The sequence below is a fragment of the Heliangelus exortis genome, chromosome 1 (genome assembly GCF_036169615.1).
Source record: "Heliangelus exortis chromosome 1, bHelExo1.hap1, whole genome shotgun sequence".
Classification (NCBI taxonomy): domain Eukaryota; kingdom Metazoa; phylum Chordata; class Aves; order Apodiformes; family Trochilidae; genus Heliangelus; species Heliangelus exortis.
The window spans coordinates 133,718,708-133,736,112 of NC_092422.1; the positions used below are offsets into that span (position 1 = coordinate 133,718,708).

Below are 17,405 nucleotides of genomic sequence, written 5' to 3' on the forward strand. Positions count from 1 at the left end.
CCTGATTCCCTTTCTATTCTTTCATTGTTTTTTTTCTCGTTCCCTCATTCCCTTTTTATTCTTTCAGTTATTTTTTTCTCTTTCCCTCTTTCCCATTCTATTCTTTCATTGGTTTTTTTTTCTTGTTCCCTCTTTCCCTTCTATTCTTTCATTGTTAAGTAAAAAAGAGTAAAAAGGAACAACGAAAGAACAGAAGGGAACGAGAAGAAAAAAACAATGAAAGAACAGAAGAATGAGGGAACCAAAAAAAAAACCAAAACTAACGAAAGAATACAAGGGAATGAGGATGAGGGAATGAAAAAAAAAAAACCTACGAAATAATAGAAGGGAACAAGGGAATGAGAGAAAAAAAACAACAAAAGATTAGAAGGGAACAATGGAATTAGAAAAAAAAAAACAAGGAAAGACTAGAAGTGAACAAGGACACGAGAAAATAAAACAACAAAAGAATAGAAGGTAACAAGGGAACGAGGAAAAAAACAAGGAAAAAATAGATGGGAACAAGGACACGCGAAAAAAAAACCAACAAAGGAATAGAAGGGAACGAGGAAGCGAGAAAAAAAAACCCAACAAAAGAATAGGAGGGAATGAGGGAAGGAGAAAGAAAAACAATGAAAGAATGGAAGGGAATGAGGAAACAAGGGAAAAAAAACAAAACAATGAAAGAATAGAAGGGAACAAGAGAACCAAAAAAAGAAAACTAATGAAAGAATACAAGGGAACAAGGGAGCGAGAAAAAGAAACTACAGAAGAATAGAAGGGAACGAGGGAATGTGAAAAGAAAAAAACAAAAGAATAGAAGGAAACGAAGGGAAAAAAAACATAATAATAGATGGGGAGGAGGGAACAAGAAAAAGAAACCAAAATAGAAGGGAACGAGGAAAGGAGGGAAAAAAAACCCAAAAGAATAGAAGGGAACGAGGGAATGAGGAAAAAAAACAATGAAAGAATAGAAGGGAGCAAGGGAACGAGAAAAAAAACAATGAAAGAATAGAAGGGAACAAAGGAAAGAGAAAAAAAAAGCAATGAAAGAATAGAAGGGAATGAGAGAAGGAGGAAAAAAACAACGAAAGAATACATGGGAACGAGGGAAAGAGAAATGAAAAACAGAGAGAATAGAAGGATGTCGGGAAGAGCGCAGTGGACAACATGCAGATGATACAATCGAAGTATGGCTATTTATTGAGTAGCGGTAGCCCTTTTATTCAGTCAGGCTGATAACAATATAATCATATTGCTGATTGGTACAACACATTCTTCAAATGCCACAGTGCACTATCTAACTGGTTAAATACAACTCTTTATGTGCTGTCTATGAGATGCTTTCCCATCCTGTTATTCTTCTTTTCTGCTGCCAACTCCCTTATCTTTTGCCCGTAGCTGATCTTTCAGTAACCTTGCAGATGGGCCTCAAGGCCCTTAGCTCACTCTGGCTAAAGCTAAATAGTCAGGACTGCTAACATGTCTGTTTTCTTCCAAAAACTCTACAACAGCTTCGCCTTTTTATTTTTGAGCAATCGAGACTTGCTTTATTGTGCGAGATAACATGATAATGATACATCACCATAAACACCATACTAATAATACAAAAGCAATAATAACTAATATAATTGATAAGCCTTGTCTAATTAAATCTCTAAGCTATCCCCCTATCTCTAAGCGGTTTAAGCATTCATCTAACCCAGTATGTGCAACAGTTAATTTTTTCATGTTATCTTAATCAATTGTATTTTGTTGTGAATTGACTCCAAATCATCAGACAAGTTCACACAACACATTCCATCAAAGTCTTCACAAACATGACCTAAAAGCTAACGATAAAAAGTCAGTGGCAGCACAATTCTGTAAAACTGCACGTCTGACACTATCAACATCTTTTAGCATCTGTGTTAAAATATCAGATGTTCATCTGCTTAGCAGTGCAACAGGCGAGTTTGTGTATTTCATTATTTTTATCAATCATTGTCAAGGGCTTTTCCTGCTGCTACGGGTGGCACAAATGAAGCAGCAAGAACCTTTTCTGCTGTACTCCAAACTTCAAATTTGTCATTACATTCTGGACCCAAGTGTTGTATTGAGCATTTTGATTGAAAGGGTTGTTGTTTACTTATTAGTGCTCTCATAAGGGTATATGCTTTTTTATTCTCATGAGGGTATATGCTCAGGGAAGAAAGCACCAAGCTCACAGAAAGGCTCAGTGATGGTACCATGCTGTTGGCAGAGGTCAGGCAACTTCAACCCACCTCCAGGAACTGGGCAATTTATGGTGCTCAGGAAAAACAGACCAAGAACAATCCACAAGGCTTATTTTCTAGGAATCTTCTGCTATACTATTTTATTTAGAACAAAGCAAAACATATTAACTACTTTTCTATGAGAACTGAAAGATTCTTAATGTATCTCAGCAATTGCTTTCCTGACAGATGACACACCTGGGAAGTGGACACACTTTTGAAATATTTTTCATAAGCATATATTTTTCTTTTTCAATTTCAGGTCATACCAAATCAGAAATGACAGTCTCTTAACCATTAACTTCTCAGTTTCTGAAGCTCAGGAATAGAGTGGAACATCTTTCAGCTACTTCACATAACACAGAGTGCTGGTGAAAATGAATATTCTTCCTCACCTGTTGTAAGGTGCTTTAGAAAGCATGTAAGACATTCCCAAAGGCAAGCAGGATGAAAACTCATTCTAGTGACAACAATTCACTGGGAATTTTTTTAACACAGAATGAACAGTACAAATAGAAGAGAGTTGAATAGAATAAAGGACCTTGCTAATACCATGAAATAAATATCTACTAGCTCATAAAAATAGAATTTCACAGCTATGTTCTGAGCTCTCTCAATTCACCTTCCACATAACAACAGAAAAAGGACATGATTTGAGAACATCATAATCATTTTCAAAATACAATTGGCTTATATTAAATTTCTATTATAACTAAATTAGTAATTTTTAAAATGTGCTCAGTCTCAAAAAAAAAAAAGAAAAAAAGTATCACCCTTGTACAGATACAGTCAAAGAATACACTAGGCTAGATCTCAAACTACTGGAATCACCAATCCTTTCACAGACAGTAGTACATCAAGACTTACTACAATGAGTGTTCTAAAAGAATCTCAACCAAAGTTTTTTAACTTGCCTCACAGCTGAGTCTTAGGATAAGCTTTTAGAACACTCTTTTTCTGATTGTCAGATGTTACCAACTGTCCTTTCTAGTTGTCTCATTTTCCCTCCAGCTGTGTAGCCTTGCCATGGCAACACAGGCTGAATCAGCAGCCCAGAGTGACAGGACTCAACAGGAGATATAAAAATCACTCATTTTCTTTATAAAATTGTTCTCTCCATAACACTAACTGCTTGAGGGATATTTCCACTTAATGGGCAGAGAAGGCAGGAAAACAGCAAGACAACTCCATCTGGCAACCAGCTGAAGGATACCAAAGGAAAATCCCAAAACTTTGTGAACATCAAGGCTTCTCACTACTCCTACCACAGAGTATGAAGTGTACTGTGCAAAATCACTAGCTAGCTTTAGAATATCTGTTGCTTGGAGTATTTTCCTCTACAGGAAAGAAAATGCATAGAAATGCCTGATAAGCATGCTAAAACATTAATCATCTGCATAAATATATACAGACTCATTTTGTAAACTAGAACTACTACAATAGCTCCTGATTTAAAAACACCTCTTCATGCTGACACCAGCTTTCAAACACATCTCAGCCCCTGCAGTGATTCATTTTCAGGAAGGTTTTATAACCTTCCTGAAGCAAACTTCCTGGAGCAAACTTAACTGGCACATGTGTCATAAGGATTCTGCTCAAGATATTTCTCAAGAATTTTGGGGTCCCCTGTCCAATTTACCAGCATCTAACATGTTGCTAAAAGGGCAAAGTCTCAAGCTCTTAAAGGATTCCTGGCTAGGTATAGCTACCACAGCTCTCCAGCCATACGACATGCCTCCCTGGAACATCATGCAGGCTTTTAGGTCAAACTTGCCTGTACTGGAACCAAGGCATCAGACATTAAAGAAACTGGGAAGTCAGAAGTGACAAGAACTGATTTTTCTATCTTTTAAGGGGAAGTTTATCTCTAGATTCATATAAATAATAAAAATACATGAAAGAAAATGTTTCTGGGTGCAACAATTCTCAGTTCCTTTCTCTAGCTGAGTCTCTCCTGCATTATTTTAATCAATAAATGTGAAGGCAGGCGTTATCAACAGAGTGCAGAACGTCCTTATTGTGGAACATTTGTATACATCCAGAGGCACAGTCACTGAGCTCTATGGACAATGCACAGCTTCCTGAGACATCTTGATACTCCAGGTTAAGGCTACTCCAGATGTTTTTTCATGTAAATCAAGAGATAGGCTGTTTCTCCCCTGTAGAAGCAAAGAAGCAAAACAAGATGTATGTTTGAAGATCTATATTACAAGTAACATCCCAGGTTTGCCCCTGCTCAGCTTTTTCAGGTGTAGGCTGACTGAACTGGCCCTCTCCAATGTTCCTGAGCCAGCATATAAAGCTGACCCCCTGGCAGTACTATAGCTTGTAGAAGAGCTTCTCTTTCTCCACAACTCACTTCCTCATGATGCATCAAAACAAAAGTATGGAGGCAACCTGACTGATGAATATAACTTCATACAGGATATACAAGTGTATAAGTGTATAACAAGAATACAGGGATGCCTTTTTATTCCCCTGCATCCCCAGTACATGCCAGGCAATATGCAGTTCAAACCATTTGTCTTCCCTCTTTGCTACCCTCACTCCAAACCAAGCAGCAGTTGGTTAAAAAAAAAAAAAAAAAAAAAAAGAAAAAGAAAAGTGTTTGCTTACAAGTGGAGGCTGGAATGCCCATAGGTGGTTTTAACATCATCCCATGATACCTAGAAAAGAAAAACACAGAGGGGACGCTGGTAGGGACTCTCAAGAGAATACACATTGATACCAGCACAACAATCCTCTTAAGAGTGGTGTAAGTGGTATTCCCAGGAAATAAACACCTTTTAATAAATCAGATAATATTCTTTATCCTTTGAGGAAAAACAGCTCTTTGGCCTCTTTTGAACATATACATTAAACAGATCTAGAGTACATCCAGGCAGGTATTCAGCAAATGGCTGCTTCAGCAAATGGCAAAGAAGAACCTGAGGCCTTGTCTGGTACACAAGCTCGAGTTGCTTTGCCCTCAGCTCAGCTTATGCTGTACCAGACAAATGAGGTGCACAATGCTCTGCAGCTTCAGTTTATTTCTCTGTTTCTCTTTAATCAGCAGTCAGTCAGACTGAATGAGATCTACAGGTGTGTCCAAGAAGTTACAAAAGAAAACATGAATTTTTGTCCTCACCTGGCAAACGTGCGAATCATTGAAGCAATACCATTTAAATTCTGTGAGACTTCGAATATAGGCACAGTAATGTCCAAAACTAGTTGATCCTGAATGAGCAACAACTGCAAAAAGCTCATACTGCCAGTCAGCCTGTGAAGAGTCACAAAGAGTAACTTTCAGTGCAGCAATTCCCATTTGCCATTATTGGAAGAGAAGCAGAAGCCAGGACAGCAAAAACATGCATTTCACATGGAAATAGGAAAAAAATTAGATTGGCCTTGAGGATCCTGCCTTTTGGACTCTTACTGTCAAAGTTTTGCCAGCCAGCTATGGGCTGCCAGCCCCCCTGAAGACCTTTTTCACAGGAATGTGAAAAAGGCAGTAGGCAGCAAAGAGGCAGCAAAGTGGTTACACTGCAGCCAACACTACACCAGCCAGGTTTTGCTGTTGCCACACTTTCCCTTGTTATTTCTCAGTAAGGGGAACATATGCCGAGTATGGTAGATCACTTTCAGCTGCCTGGCAAAGCTGTCATCTCCTTGCTAACCTCAGCTCTGTGGCTCAACCTCAACACTGCATAGGAAGCATCCAGGAATGGAGTTTCACTGTCCTGGACTAGTGACCTCTGCAAAGATGTAAGTCTACAGCTCAGTGAGGCCATCTTGCCTTGGAGTATGAGGCACAGAGCAGAAGTTGCTTCCAAGACACTGTTTACAGTGCCTGGATTTGGTCATCCAAATGAATAATTTTTTCATCTTTTCTTTAGTATATTTAAAAATTGAAGAAAAAATTATCCTAAACACTCGGGGGGGGAAAAAAAAAAAAAAGAAAAAAATAAAAAAAGGCATTAGGTTTTGTGATTTTGGAGGGTTTTTTGTAAAACCTGTTTTTTGTCCTTATGGCAGAAAGCTCCAGTTATGTCCTTGGTGATTTAATCTGAGCACAGAAACTTGAATAATGCCTGAGCTAGTTAAAACCATGGGATGTGAGACAACACCAGGCAGAGGTAAAGCCTGAAACAGACATTTCTTAGACAGTACTTTGAGCTGAGGTAAGTACTGGTAGGACCTTTTAAGTTTTCATAAGACTTGAGAGGAGGGGAGAAGAAAATCTGCCCTTTTAAAGCAAGTCACAAGGAGTATTTTACCTTTTCATTATTATCTGCTTGACACTGATTTTCTGTCAAGATCACATTGAAATCAAGGTCTTGGGGGAATGGCAGATTATTATTAAGCTTGTGAATGTAGGCTGAGGTTTCAAAGCAGAAGCGCTTCAGGTGTATGGTCAGGGTGTGTGGGAGATGGACTAGCTTCATGCTCTGTAAAGCAATAAATAATGCAATTTAAAACTAAGGAACAAACCCTGAGGAGGTGAAATTGCCATTGGCACCCAGTGAACACAGCACAGAGAGCAGTCAGTGCTATAGTGAATAATTGCCAGTTCCGCCAGACAGCAAATGCAAACGACACACACACACACATGTAGTAAAGCTAAGATAACCACGTTTCTCAACTTCAGCGTGATCAGCACCCAGGTGTCTTACAGGCTGATTTGTTTCTCATCTGCTTTCTTAACCCTGGGTGGGTAGCACTCGGTTATTGAGGTGAGGCAAACCAATTCCATTGTCAGATGTGATGTGGCCACTAGAGGTCCCTGAAGGATGCCAACCTGAGAGCTCATTTCCTTCCAGCACTGCTTTTGTTAATATTACTCCTACTGCCACGGCTGCCTTCAAGACATACGGATGCACTGTGACCTTCGAGATTGCCTGCTGGTGAAACCGATGAGGTAAGTCCCTTCCAAGCCTGGAGCTGAGGCAGTCTCCCTCACACACCTCTCTTCAATTCCCTTCCCTCTTAATGAAACAGATAAATTATTGCCTGGAAGAGACTAATACTCCAAAAAATGGGGAGCAAGGAAGAAAGGAAATCAGCCTACAGTAGCCTACTTTTATGTGCATGCATAGCTCCAGTAACATATTCTTGTCTATCCCTGGAGCTAGGCAGCAGTGTAAAGCCCCACAGTGGAAGCTCAACATAAACCAACAGAAGCTTTTCCACTGGTACAGAAATGCTACATCCCTCAGTGACTTACATTAAAATCAGTGAAAGCATTCTTTCGTTGCTAAAGCTACACTGACAGTGGGGAACTTCCTAACAGGAAAGATGCATGTAGTTTATATCTAGCTGACATGTCTTTGAGTTGTCTATCTCCTCTTAAACGGATATGGTTCCTTTCCCACCCTCCCCCGTCCCAAACGGAGTTCTGAATATGAGAGATGCATGGGGAAATAGTTATCTGATTACCTGCAAAAAAGGTGTTCTCTTTCCACACTGTTCACAGAAACACATGTTGTGATCAGCCAGCTCTTCCGGATGGAAAAAGTGTTGCAGACAGTCCTCCTAAGAAGACAGATTTCTTTGAATTTAACTGCTTACAGCTGGATTTCTATTTCTACTTGTTCAAGGTACATGCAAACAGCAAAGCCAAAGGTATTTTTATTTAAAGCATGGAAGATTGCCTGGAAGCCTTTTTCATAGCTGCTGGTGTGATGACATTAGTTGAAAAAACAGTAGAGGATCACATTTTCCACAAAAATACATAGATGCATAAGTCTCTTTTATGCACACTTCAAAGCCTTAAACATTCTGAAAGAGTTTCCTTTAGGATGAAACAGTGGTCAGAGAATAAATAGGGTCCAAAGGTTCAACTGTCACCTGAAAATCCAGGAAAAACCTACGTAGCCATCATCACACCTGTACCTGATTTAGCAGTAAAAGAACACCACACAAGGCAAATATAGTGAGTCTGCACAGGGTTTACAAGTTACTTGAGGCACCTCACTGTGGCATGTAAGGTCTCACAGGTATACACCACTGTATAGTATGTGTTTGAGTCTTACAGAGTATTTAGTCAACATCCTTTTTAGAAAGGCAATTTAAGGGCTTTATTTCCCATCCCTCAAATCAAAAACCAAAACTTTTGAGAAATTCAGAGCCCCTAAAAACAAAGAACAAATGCGAATGAGAAAAGACACCCTACAGAGATTCTTGCAGACAGATTTCAGAAGAGTCCCAAGAGACACCAGTGCTTGAAGGAGAAGGCTTCCACAGTGAACAGAGGGAAATCTTCTTCCTAAGGAAACAGTGCAGCCACTGAACTTACCAGAGTCTTCAACATGTGAGACTTGGAATACAGAATTGGGAGGGGAAGGATTAACATGCTGCTATTCCTTTTTGTTTCAAGAGAGCATTTCTGACAGGCCAGATGTTCCTGTATACAGATAGTGTACAAATCAGTCAGCTCTTTTACCTGGAGGGATGCAAAAAAAAAAAAAAGCCAAAATAACGTTTAAGAAGAACACATCTTCGATAATTCCCTCTGGGCAGGAAAGCCCATGGAGACATGTTACTTCATGCAGTGTTACTGTTTTGAACCCAGATATGACATTGACTTGCATGGACAGAGTACTTCCCACCATTTAAAGGAGAACCATTCCTTCCCCTCACTCCCCAGCAGAAGGGAAAGACATCATCAGTAACAAGATCTGACAGTTAAATGTCTGGTTCAATGCAAAATTTTATTGTTTTGTTTGGAACTACAACAGGAGCCTGTCTTCTGTATGAATAAAACTATGACGGTGAGTGAAGAACTTTTCTCTTACCTTAATAGGAGCAGTGACCAATTATAACAAAATGCATATGGCTGACAACGAAGAACAGAGGAGCTATGCCAGGAATTGCCAATAAATGCTTAAAGAAATTTGGGGTAAAAAGAAATGCAAGGTAGCTAAATTCAGTGTTGCAAGAAGATCAAATGCTTTGTTATTGATCAACTGTCCCATTAGAACTGAGGCCCTGACATGCCCTAACAGTAGGATGAACAAAAGTGAGTTGTGTTTCAAAATTCTGACACCTATGGAATCAAGATTCCCTCTCCAATTTGAAGGAAAAGAGGAAAGATTCAAATAGGGGATAATTTTAAGAATTTTGTTTAGGATATTTGTCATTGGCATTCTTCTTCAAGAAGCAGAGGAAACCACACACAACAAGGGCCAAAGGGCTTGGTGGTGCTCATTTTGGTGACTGTCCTTACCAGCTCTGGCTTTTCCATCTGCATCTTCATCAAGTTCCAGAGAGTCAGAAAGAGCTGGGCAGCATCATGTGTGACAAACACTTGACAAAAAGAAAACACAACCTCAGTCAGTAGTATGAATAGCACTAAGCACTGATTTCCCACAAATGGCATAGGGAGGTTTATTGTCCCCCACTAGATCCAGCCGCTTGTTCCCTTGCCACTCCCTGCCTGGGAGAGAATGTAGACTGGAGATGAGTTGCAAGGTCTCTGTGTGACCTGAGCAGGCAGTGGGAAAAGGCAGGGGGGCTTGAGTGCCACATTGTACAACCCTGTCCTTGTCACCAAATGTGGGGTCAAGAGTATATCCAATACCTACTGAAGGACAGGGCTCAGATGTCTCACAGAGTTGAGGGTTGTATTTGTTTGAGTCCTTCTTAGAAACAATACAGGGAACATTCTGTTCTCTTTTTCACATCCCCTGCTCCACAGACTTGTGTCCCCCATCCCCTCACTGAGGCTGTAAGACTCCTGAGTGCTGAGATAAAAATGATAGGGAGGCCTATCCATATGTCTCATTCACAGAATGGTGTAAACTCCTGCATTCCCACACAGAGAAAAAGTACACAGCTTCAGCACAGGAAGCCCAAGATGATGTGCTAATAATATGCTTTGGCTTTTTACTCTGGCTTGAACTTGCATATTAAGAAATCCAAAATGGTGGGACACAGCTCGATTAGGGTGGCTCAGTAGAGACTTGCTTCAAGATTGAACCTGGGGTGGTCAGACAAAATCCACATTCATGAATGCAAAGAACTTTTGTTTCCATCCCACAATGAACTCAGGATTTAGGAACTGGGCAAAAACTACATACAGTTTAGCAAAATCTTGATGTTTCACATTACCTCATATTCTTCATTAATATAGGTCTGAGCTGGCTACCATGTGTCCTTTTCAGTGCTGTCCTGTTTCGGTTTTTATATGATAAAGACTGGGGCACTTGGATATACCGTGTGTATTTGTACACATAAACATACTCTTAACATCCCATTGCTTTTCTGGCCAGTATACCAGTATATCAGTAGCCGAGTCTTCTAGCAGTCTGACAGTCTTTGGACATAAGCAAGGATTTCCAGCAGGGGCTTTTTCTACCTCTTCACAAGTAAAACACAGCATCTCACTTACAATGGAGGAGGCAGTTATGAAGAGCACTGCATCATCTTGTACCTAACTCCTCACATTTCTAAAACTCTGAACGAGCTGTCAGAGTCTGCTCTGCTTGTTAATGCTTGATAATTTACATCCCTGGTCTGCAGACAGAGGTGAGCCTGATGCTTACATTTCACTCTGTATGCTGAAAGGCAGGCAGCGAGGTCCACAGGCGAAACAGCTTTCTGCTTTCCACACTGCATCTTCTCCAACAGCAGAAGCATTTGGTACAGGACATTCCTCTTCCGTGCAGCACATGGTGGCACTGTGATCCTATAAAGAGAAGAAGCAAGATAAATGGAAATCAATCAGTAATTAGACACGACACCTGAAGGAGCAGTGGTGGATAGCACAAAAAGCAGCAATTCATGAGGAACCAGACGTGTTTTTAGCATAAGAAGGAAAAAGAGGAAACAGACACCTGCACTAGCTCATCCCATAGTGCAGGATGGCAGTTCTAAAGCAAAGCCCACAATTTTAAGTTGGCCTGTCCTTGAATAAGGGGCAAACCAAGCAGGTCCTGAAGTGATTTTAGGGCTCTAGGAACATTAGTTAAAGTGAGTTTCAGACCTGTTCTTGCCTGACACTTGTTCATGCCTTCATTCTCAACATACAGTCAAAATCTCATGGGCATGTAATCATAATGCTTGCATTTCAACTATATGTCAGCTGGAAAGCTCTAACCTCTCTAAATTTATTGGAGTCCACAGGTTTTCTGTCTTTCTTCAAACAACAGTGGTAACCTTCTGTCTACATTATTTAGTTTTGCCATCTGTAACACTTCTCATCTCCGTACTCCTGTAACTTGTATTCCTCCTCTGCACACTGGTGAGTGTGTAAAAAATCTGGAGAAAGGAGGATGGAATAGGAATTATTCCATTAGATAATTAAAGCTGTAGTGAACTGAGCAAACTGAAAACAAATCAAACCAGTCATCAGTGTGGTTGGTAGAGAAGAAGAAACCCAAATCTTCCTCACAAACAAGTACACAGCACAGTCACACAAACAAAATGATGCTACATATTCCCTGTCTGCAACAACACATGCTCTATCACATGTTAGCCAGGAGGATTGGGGGCCAGAGACTCAACATATTTATGTTTACATGATCGAAGTTACAAAATTAATAGCGACTATGTTTATACACAACAAATCTTTTTGTTATAATAGGCTATGAGCATATATGGAATAAAATAATATCTTGTTATTGAAAACACAGATGCAAACCACAAAGATTCAGTGTTCAGGGCTGCAGTTTACCAGTATGCAACCAGCACATGAACCAGAGATGACTAACAAGTCAGGAAACTGCAATTTGTACCTTTGCAGGTCCTAGTCTGTATATGAAAGACAGAAGAGGGCAGAGGCTTTGCTGAGCAAGCTGAAAGCACCACGCTAGCATCTTGATGAACCAAACCTTCAAACATACAACCCATATAAAAACAGTGAAGACAATCAAGCAACAATGGGAATATCTCAGGTGGTACCTTCTAAGTATTCTTGTGAAGTATATATTCATGAGGAACACTTGGAGTACAGAGTTCAGACAGCAGCTTAGTCCAACGTTGTACAGTCCAATAGCTCCTGTAGGCACAGAAAAAGAGGAAGTAACACCTGCCAATAGATACAACAAAAGAAAGTAAAACTTATTTTGAGGTGGGAAAGTCCTCTTGCACATATTCAGCCATTCAGTGCATAGACACCACATCTTGGCCAGATGTGAGAAAGCGTTCCACCTAGTCTTATGTTCCTCAAGCAGGTAACAATTAATTTTATTTGGCAATGGACATGAAAAATCCAAGTAAGTCTGGATTATGATACTCGAATGTCTCCCTGTTCCTCTAATTTCAGTCCTCTCATAAAACATCTAAGCACAAAATATATAAATTAATAAATAAACAAAGAGAAATCAAAGGCTGCCTGTATGAGGACATTCATTAAGCCTTTTACACATTCAGGCCTAATAACAAGATTTAGAGCTACACATGGAACCATGTGTTAGTTGTCTACCACACAGGCTTCAAGTTTCTCATTCCACCTAACTCTGGAGTTCTTTGACTCAGTTTCAAAGAAAGGAACTAGACTGAGAAGTGGAAAAAGCAAGTTACAGCTGTTCATACTGCTTCTAAAAAGACAGCATATTCGTGGCCCAAAGGGGTATAAGTAATTGTGATCAGAAAGTAGAAGGTTTTTTTCTGAAGCCATCACCAAAGGGAGAGGAAATGAAATGGAAACTGAGAACAACTGAAATGCATACAGCCATTGGTAAGGGTGGGCTATAGCTGGGATAGAATAGTATGTACACCTGAAATATTGATTCCAGTTTTTGAGAGGCCAATCTAATGCAGGAGAAAAACTACGGACTAGCCTATGGTTTAGCAAATCCAGAAGCAATGCTGGCTGTGTTTGGGGCTAGCATCTAGATCTTTCTGGCCAGTGGCCACCCTGAGGACTTAAAAGTGAAAAAAGCTTTGAGATTGTTACATAATCCTTTCCCAAAAAACAAAATGTACTTGGCAGAGCAAAATGAGAATTTTCTGTACATGCCTCAGCAAAGAGATAAAAAATAGGTGAAAATTAAGCCTAAGGAGAGAGAATGTAACAGCAGGCATTAGAAAAAAAGAAAATGTGAGAGTGCAGAATAGACAAAACAATATTACCATTTTTTAAGTCTGCCACACCAAAGACTGATGTAAGCCTCTGTTTTTTGGAGTTCAGTTCTTCAGATGCCTCTTCATTATTTTGTACAACTGCCTTTGTCTTCATGGTCTCACTTTGAGTCATCTCCAGTTTCTTGCTTCTTTCTTGATGTCCACTTCTTTGTCCCATCCACAGTATTTTACTGGAATGTCAATAGAATTAGTTATATAACTGTGACAGCATTTAGTATATTTGAATTAATATGGGTACTGCAGGTGTGTGGGCTATTGGCAAGGTAACAGCCATGGAGCTTGATGGCAGTTGCACAGCCTGTCTTCCTTTTCCTCATAAGTAACAGAACATTCAGTTCCACAGAACAGCTCCACCTAGCCAAGGAACTCCAGATTTAACTGTTGATAAACAATGTGATAAAATTATCCAAAACTCCTCTGTTTAATAAAAGTAATGCTCTATTATCCAAAGTATTCCAAGTATTCAAAAAGGTAAATTTCATGTTCTCTAGCCTTCTGATCTTATAAGCATTTATTTGTTTTCTGTACTAGACTCTTTGCACTGTTTTTACATGGCTTAGTCACAGCTCTACTGTGGCACTTTGGACTGTAATATTTAAAGGCACTTAAGCACAATATTAATTTGTTTTTATGCTCTTTCAGGTGATCACAGGTAAAGTACCTGTTACAGCAACAGAACCACTATAATGCCTTGATCTTTAAGAGTATTGAACAGACCATTACTCTTAGGATACAGCTATTGGCTCCTTAAAAGAAAACTTCAAACTAAAGCAAATGAAAAATCTACAAGAAAAACAATGTGACAAGTGTTTGAATGTAATTACACAAAAATGAAACTTTTTAAAAGCCCACCACCAACAGGGAGGCAGAATCAGAAAAAAAAGGATACACTTAGGGAAGAATTCATAAGGGGAAAACCAAATCAAATTATTATTTTACAAACATTAAACAGCATGTAAAATGAACCTGAGGCCAGGTGCTGAAATAATGAAGGGAAAATAAGAAAGGGAAAATAAGACAGGGAGAAAAGAAAACCAAGAAAGGGAAATAAGCAAAAAAAAAATATCATGATGCTGCCTTTCAAAAAATCCTTGCTTTAAAAGCATGTTATTTTTCAGGTTAACTGTGCCTAATAATGTTAAATACAAAATTTCTGAAGAATTTCTTGCATAGGGAAACTAGAAACAGACTTTTTTTTTTTTTTTTTTTCAATTATTGTCATCAAGTTGAAGTATACTTTTTCACAATGTACTTTTGATTCTTTACTTTTGGAGATTATTTTTTACCTCTAAGTATCATACACCCAGATTCACTAAATATTGTTGAATTTGGTGAAGAGTTTTATTCTGGAAAAAAACCCAAAACATGGACTTTGAAAGAAAGATTCAAGAATGTTACTTTTTATATCAAAACACAGTGCTTAGAGCAGCTCTGCTGGAGAAGAAAAACTGGATTCATTTTCTTCCTCAGCAAAACAGAGTCTAAACTCACACTGCCTCTTCCCCTAGAAACTGTATAATGAGGAATTCAGGTTTCTAAGGCCTAGCTGGAGCAGGAGCCCATCTTTGCTTGTACAGCAAGAGCCAGTGGGTTTAGTTAGCATCACATCATCCAGAAGGTAAGTAATAAAGCCATCAGGAATGCCACAGGTAGGGGCAGGCAGAGCAGAGGTAGCTGAAAAACAGCTGGGGATGTACTGGGCCTGGGATGAGGGGAATTGGCAAAATAGTTCTTCTTTTGGCAGGAGAGGTAGGATTAAGGATGAGATAAAAGAGCCAGGTCAGGGGTAAAAGGCCTTGGGTGACTTAAGAAATAGGTAGAACGATTTTAGGTCAGGAAGGTGCAGGGGAATGTAGAGGCAAGAGAATTTGGGTCTCTGGTTTGATGAAATTCTCCCCCAGGCACTACCAGCAGAAACGCTGGTGCAGGAGCAAGGACACAAACATAACTTCCCAACACTTTCATGGAACTGCCTAATTTTGGCTATCAGAAATACATATCTCCATTCTGTACTTGACCTTACTTGCCTAGCATAAATGTGTAAAAAAACCTGGTGTTGAGGTTTCCCCTCTCTCACTGGAGAAGCAGTTTCCTTCACAGGCCAGGGGCAGGTCTCAATACTGCTCCCACCACACAGGTGGCTTGGCCAAGCCAAGTGACCACGGTAGCACCAGACAGAAAAGGCAGTGGTAGCAGCTACCCTCCCTCCATCCCATACTCAGTTAGACCTCTTGCTCTTCGTCCCTCCACTAGCCTGTGTCCTCCCTTTCACCCTGGCCTGCTCCACAGCCTATCTGCCCTCCAAAGACACCAGCCTAGGTCCCTTCACACCCCATTCCACAGCCCTCAAAGCCTCCCTCCACCTGAGGAGGACCACAAGCTCTGTTCCATGTCACCTCTTCACCACCCCACTTGCTCCTTTCCCCGCACAGGTATCTCAGTGAGGAGAATGCAGCAGAGATGATGGTGCTGGGACAGGAGGTGGGCTGTAAGGCAGCATCTGGGGGAGCAGATGGCAGCCTTGGAGAGCAGATGGGAGCCCTGAGGTCCTCCACGAAAGGGCTGCAACAGGGACTCGAGGCCCTCAACCTGTCTGCTTCGCTCAGACACAACTGAAAACTGATTTCCCACTTCGCTGCCAAACTACGTATTTGCTCAGCTCCCTCTTTTCCTCTCTCTATATAACAAATATTATAAATATACATATAATAAATATATTATATTTATATTATTTTTTTTTTCCTCCTGTCGCACTGAGGTAAGGGTTCGTCCTATCCGACTAACAAGCAAAAAGGGTTCTTACCAGTTCTCGCAACACCAGGAGTGCTTCGAGCCTCAGCAGCCACTCACGTTCACACCGCACCGGCTGGCGAGACCCCGGGGACTCACACACCGCGTCTCCCCGCACCGGAGCTCACAGGCAACACAGAACAGTGGGCCGGTGTTCGGTTCGGTTCAGCCCAATCGCTGCTGCCCGCGAGCCCCGCCGTAGGCGGCAGCGACGGGGTGGACGGGGAGGGTAGCGGAGAAGCGGCTGCCGGGGCGGTGCTGCGGGGAGAAATTTGAGGGCTGCCTCTCTGCTCTTCTCCCCGCCCGCCTCAGAGGGCAGCAGCGCTCACAAAGCCGAATAGTTTTCATTTCCCGCTCGGCAGAAGGCAGGGGACAGAAAGTGAAACTCCGCTGGGCGCTCCCTCCCGCCCCTGCTGCGACATGGCGGCGCCTTACAGCAGCCCCGCCCGCCCTGACGAGGCCTCCTTTTCTCAGGGGATGCCTACCCACCTCTGGGGCCACGGGCTTGGGATGAGCTGCGCTGACACCGGGCTGGGCTAGCAGTTCCCTGGGGGAGGTAGCAGCCCCCTTCGGCCAGCTCCCTGCGCGGCTTTGACTTCTCGCCTTGGTTCAGTCTGGTTTCTTTTGGGCGGAGGAAAAAGTGAGCTTTTAGGGGAGGGATGAGAAAATGAACTCTGCAGAAAGAAACCCTCATCTTGGGCATAAACAGTACCTCAGGGGGTTTGTTCTGCGTGAACTTGGTGTTATCTCTCAAAAGCAGATCCCGGTGTTTGGTTCAGCTACAAAAGCAACAGCCAAGCTGAACTTTCATCAAGGCCTACAGTAATGTATTTAGAAGTGATAATTAGCTCATTTAAAATAATCCCAAGTCAGTAACTTGCTTAGAAACTTAACTCACGTAACAAACTGAACGGCTGAGCAGTTCTCTATCTGATGGTGGGGCGCAGTGTGCAGTGGGACATACAAAGGGCAGCACAGCAGTAAATGGGTACTCCAGCTCTGACCTGGGCTGTGACGTTACAGGCCCCAACGAGTCGCCATTGTCTGGGTGAGCAGAAATGCTTGGGTGGCTGTTTCTCCAGTGTGTCTGCTGGATTTCACAGCTTTCCCCTTCATCTAATTCCCGGGTACCTGCCAGCAGAACAGAGGGGCACAGCCCCCCATAAGGGTGCTTTGTTTGTTGGCAGATGGCCAGTGAGTGGCCCAGCTTTGATCCATGGGAGGAGATGACAGAGTTTAGAGATTGATGATGCTGCCCCGCAGAATGCTGCTGACTGGGGAGATGGTGCAGGTGTAGAATCCCCAAAAGAATAATTG

The 17,405-nt window shown here is 41.4% G+C and overlaps 1 protein-coding gene across 3 annotated transcripts; it reads right to left on the reverse strand.

Moving 5' to 3' along the window:
• Positions 1-1,468: 1,468 nt before the first annotated feature.
• On the reverse strand, positions 1,469-16,373 carry USP18 (ubiquitin specific peptidase 18). 3 transcript variants are annotated; one of them, XM_071767195.1, is made up of 11 exons: positions 16,102-16,371; positions 13,287-13,468; positions 12,114-12,210; positions 10,757-10,899; positions 9,439-9,518; positions 8,509-8,616; positions 7,650-7,745; positions 6,491-6,661; positions 5,362-5,493; positions 4,851-4,900; positions 1,469-4,393 (listed from the first exon to the last, which is right to left on the reverse strand). In XM_071767195.1, the coding sequence occupies exons 2-11, from the start codon at positions 13,453-13,455 to the stop codon at positions 4,345-4,347; spliced, it is 1,095 nt and encodes a 364-aa protein (XP_071623296.1). In that variant the 5' UTR covers positions 13,456-13,468; positions 16,102-16,371; the 3' UTR covers positions 1,469-4,344. The 3 variants fall into 3 exon arrangements, with proteins under 3 accessions (XP_071623296.1, XP_071623287.1, XP_071623304.1); XM_071767186.1 differs by having other exon boundaries at positions 8,509-8,655; positions 16,102-16,369; XM_071767203.1 differs by lacking the exon at positions 6,491-6,661 and having other exon boundaries at positions 8,509-8,655; positions 16,102-16,373.
• Between the last annotated feature and the right edge of the window lie 1,032 nt (positions 16,374-17,405).